At 52.0% G+C, this 4,091-nt stretch overlaps 1 protein-coding gene across 2 annotated transcripts in view; it reads right to left on the bottom strand.

Moving 5' to 3' along the window:
- The window catches only part of Lect1 (leukocyte cell derived chemotaxin 1), a 25,233-nt gene extending 21,783 nt beyond the window's left edge, over positions 1 to 3,450 (bottom strand). For both annotated transcript variants that reach the window (XM_005374214.2, XM_005374215.1), the window contains exons 1-2: positions 3,257 to 3,450; positions 2,756 to 2,896 (exon numbers count right to left, since the gene is read on the bottom strand). In XM_005374214.2, the coding sequence (XP_005374271.1) occupies positions 2,756 to 2,896; positions 3,257 to 3,328 (213 nt within the window). In that variant the 5' untranslated portion in view covers positions 3,329 to 3,450. The remainder of the gene's footprint in view (positions 1 to 2,755; positions 2,897 to 3,256) is intronic.
- Between the last annotated feature and the right edge of the window lie 641 nt (positions 3,451 to 4,091).

The following is a 4,091-nucleotide window of genomic DNA, read 5'->3' as shown; positions in this document are numbered from 1 at the left end:
CCCTCCCCTCCCTCCCCTTCCCTTCCCTTCCCTTCCCTTTCCCCTCCCCTCCTCTTCCCTTCCTTTCATACCAAGGCCTGAACCTAGGGACCTTCAAACTGTGCTATATTCCTAACCCCTTTTTTACTTTTAATTTCTGAACCAGGATCTTACAAGTTTGCAAATTTGGCCAGGCTGGGCTTAAATTTGGCGATCCTCCTCTCTTGGAGTGCTGGGATTACAGGCATGTGCCACAGCAAAGTGCAGAATTTAAGAACATAGCTATTTCTAAACTCTTTGCAGTTTTTCAAGGAGACAGGGAGGCAGCAAGAGAGAGTGGCCTATGGTCCTTATTTCACTTCCCTAACAGAGGCTCCCTACTGGGTATTGCCACCTATGTGATGTCTCCAAGCTGCAGCTGCCCTGAGAAGCTGGTGCCTTTCTGAAGCTGTGGGGGCAGAGGGAGGGAAGGGCAGGAGGCGGTCTGCAGTTTTCTGAGCTGGGGAGGAGGCTGGGCTTCTGGAGGAGCAATTACATTATCTACTCTAAGCCCAGGGAGCTGTTGGCACCTAAGGCTATTTCTATCCAAGTATAATGGAGTTTATTATTTGCCAAAATTCTGCTCAATATGGTGCCTTTTACAGCCAAGGATATTTGCTAATGAGTTTTTAATAAGGCCTAGGTTCTGTAAGATTAATTACATAATGTTTGGGAGAATGTCTAGAAAAATTAGTCTGGGAAGAAAGGCTCCAAGCAATGGTCTCCTTCCCTCCTCCCCAGGGGTGGGACTGTCAGTTATCATGTTGGTGGGAATTTCCCATATTTCAATGCCTTGTTCCATTTACAATAAGGTGGATGAAAAATGGCCTCAATATTTGAGCCCAGTTAGTTATCCCTTGATTATTAGTGCCCTGTGCTTCATAGCCTTCCAGCTAAATTAGAGTGGGCCTGTCCTCTGGGATTCACGCGTATGAAAGGGAGAGGAGGCAAATTACAGCTGGTTTTCCTGTAAACTGATGTACAAGAGCTGAGGCACAGATAATCCCCAAAGTGTGGTAATCCGTTTGGTCTGATGGGCCTGTCGGTTTGACAGTCTTACCTTTCCGATTATGTTTTGTGTGCGTGATTCAGATTTGTATTCTGGGAATGCAGACCCGTGAATGTGCTATGCCTAGATGGTGCCAGATTTATTCTATTTAGAATTTTGGGATTTGTTTTTCAGACTTAAGTAATGTTGGATCAGCACTGGACATGTAGGGAGACTCTCCTCTCAAAGGAAGTACTGCGATTTTCTTCATGTGGCCTGGGTAGGAAATAGCAATAACTTTGATTGTTGGCAATAAAATGCGATTCACTACTTCTGTATATTCTTAGAATTGAGTACTGCTTTTTAAAACCGGACAACCAAACATGGAGTAAGGTGAAAGATATGAAAAAAGGAGGCCCACTCATTCAGTATGATTGTTTAGTCTCTCTAAGAAGCTTGTCATCTATGTTTGCCTTGAATAATTACATGGCAAATGGTCTTCCTTTTGTATATATCACAACCAAAATATTTACCAAAAAAATAAATAAATAAAAAGTACAGCTATTTCTACCTCCCAAATGACCTACACTTTTGAGGTTTTGTTACCCAAAAGATAGCATTTACATGCTAATACCATGAAGTTTCCCAAAGGGATGACAGTGTAAACCCTGCTACTAATGGAGACGCAGATACTGAAATCATTCTCATGTTCAGATTTGCTGTTTTCAAATATGAGCATCTGGCCCAGCTTCTATATTTAAAACACAAATACATTAAGGCACTTTTCAAATCCACACAAAATACAGTGCCATTCTGATCGTACAAATTGATGCTTGTAAATTTGATATAGTCTCTAAAACAGACTCAGTGCTAAATGGCATGCTTATCTACATTAGGCGTTTGAGTTAAAAATACAAATTAGGCAGTGACTGCAGAAGATGCGATGTGTAAAATGGTTGAATTGCTTTCAGCACCATTTTCTCTAAGTACTGGAATTCGTTCATGCTTTGCATTTCATGGTGGGAGAGGAGCAAAAACGCAGCAGTCACAGAGCCTCGGAGGACAGTGATTAAGAAAGAGCCCTTTGTGTGTACCCTGGAGATGGAATTCTTTTCCATTAGTGGTCACCAAGATAAAATGCCCTCTTTTACATAGGTGAACACACTCAGGTATTTAGAGGACACTCTGGAACGCCGCCCAGGCAAGTCAGAAGCAGCTTTTGTACTCCTGGAGAGCCCATGGGGCTTTGAAATCAATAGATGCATACAGAGACGGCAGGACAGTAGTTAGTGCAACATTTACCATAAAATCAGTAGTGACTTGGCCAGAATTAGTCTTAAGATGTCCACCACCTTTAAGGACTTTTCTTAGGGATTTTAAAAACAGATCACACACAAAAGCTCTTGTGAAAGATGAAAATTCACCCCCAGTTATAGGTCCGATCCCCCCACCCCGTTTCAGGTGTTAGAAGCACAGACTTTCTTGGCAGGGACAGGCCTTAGAGGTTCCTCAGTTCCAGCTCTTCCTTTAAGGCCGAGGAACCGAGGTCAGAGGGGCGGCGCCCGCGGCGGGAGAGGGCTTCCCCGCCAGCGTCCGCCGGTTCCACGTTCTTTTTCAGACCCAGCCTGGCTTCCAGGCAGCGCAGCCGCGGGATGCGCCCAGGGACAGGGAAAGGCGTCGCCAGGACCCAGGCGGCGGCCGCCCGGGGTGCAGGAGCCGGACCGCGCCCCCGCCCGCGCCCGCACTCACGTGACTGCCGCTCCCCTTCCAGAAGCAGAAGGCCCCGACGGCCCCGAAGAGCAGCAGCGCCGCCCCCGAAACGAGGACGGCGGATCCGACCTGGAGCAGCCGCGCAGGGCTGGAAGGCTTCGCGGTCGCCGCGGCGTAGGCCTGCGGGGAGGGTGTCGGCCGTGTCCCGCTGCGCCGCGGTGCCCGCCTCGAGCCCCAGGGCTGGGGTGGGGCCGCCCGCCCGCTCGTCAGGGCCCCTTGGCGCCGGTCCCCCGGAGGGGCCCTTGCTCCCCGCTGTGCCGGCGCGGTGCGCAGACTTTTCGGGGTGCAGGGCCACCGCGCCGCGGCTCTGCACTCTCCGCCGCCACAAAGCGGCTGTGTATCTCGTGCCCCTTGCACACGCACACGCACACGCGTGCGATGCCACCCCGGGCACATATTTGGGCACCCACGTTTGCACCGTTCCCCCATCTCCAGCGGCACGAATCTCTGACCCGGGCCGGCGGGTTTGGAGGTACTCACCGGGGGACTGCAAAACTCCACGTCTTCAGGCCCCGCCAGCGTGATGGGAACCTTGTCGGAGTTCTCGGCCATGGCCCGGGCGCGAGGAGCGAGACTCGGTCAGCGGCGGGCGTCCTGGGCTCTGTCCGCCGCCCCGACGTGCAGGAGGTCAGGCCCCGGCCGGCCCGCGGGCCCCACCCCTTGCCGCGCCTCACTTCTTTCCTCCTCTTTCCCCGCCCTTGGGGGCAGCACTGTGGGCCAGTCCCGCATTCTTTTTCCTCCCTCGCTCCTGTCTACGGCCCCCAAATGACATCAGCATAAATCTGAGCGAGTAAGGGTGGTACGGCCCTCAGAGAAGGGTACTGTGTCCTGGAACCCCAAGAGATACTACATCGGCAGGACGAGAAGCCACCACGTGGGGTCCCCTGGAATGTCCCAGACCTCTTAGAACTCTTCTGTGACTGCTGGCCGAGGCCGTTTCCCTCGGTCTCTGTGCGCATGCTGTGCTGGTGCAGGGCGCTCAGGAGAGCAGGGCTGTGGGGGTGCGTAGGGGACATCCGCCTAAGAGTGCCGAGACTGGGGTACACTTCCTCTGGTTGACCTTGCTGGATGGCCCTGGACCAGAGCGGAGAGCAGGGTCTTGGAGAGGGCCCTGACACTAGCTTGTCTAGGGCGTGGGTACAGCCACAGCACAAGTGTATTCGAGTAGGCTGACTAAGATACGTCAACAACAAACAGAAATGACAGCAAGTTAGCTGGGTGTGGTGGCGCACGCCTATAATCCCACCACACAGAGGCTGAGGCAGGAGGATCGTTGTGAGTTCGAGACCAGCCTGGGCTACAAAGTGAGCTCAAG

This window comes from Chinchilla lanigera, unplaced genomic scaffold (genome assembly GCF_000276665.1).
Source record: "Chinchilla lanigera isolate Chin_1 unplaced genomic scaffold, ChiLan1.0 scaffold00003, whole genome shotgun sequence".
Classification (NCBI taxonomy): Eukaryota; Metazoa; Chordata; class Mammalia; order Rodentia; family Chinchillidae; genus Chinchilla; species Chinchilla lanigera.
The sequence above is the reverse complement of the archived record's forward strand: the minus strand, read 5'-3'. Positions and strand labels throughout refer to the sequence as shown.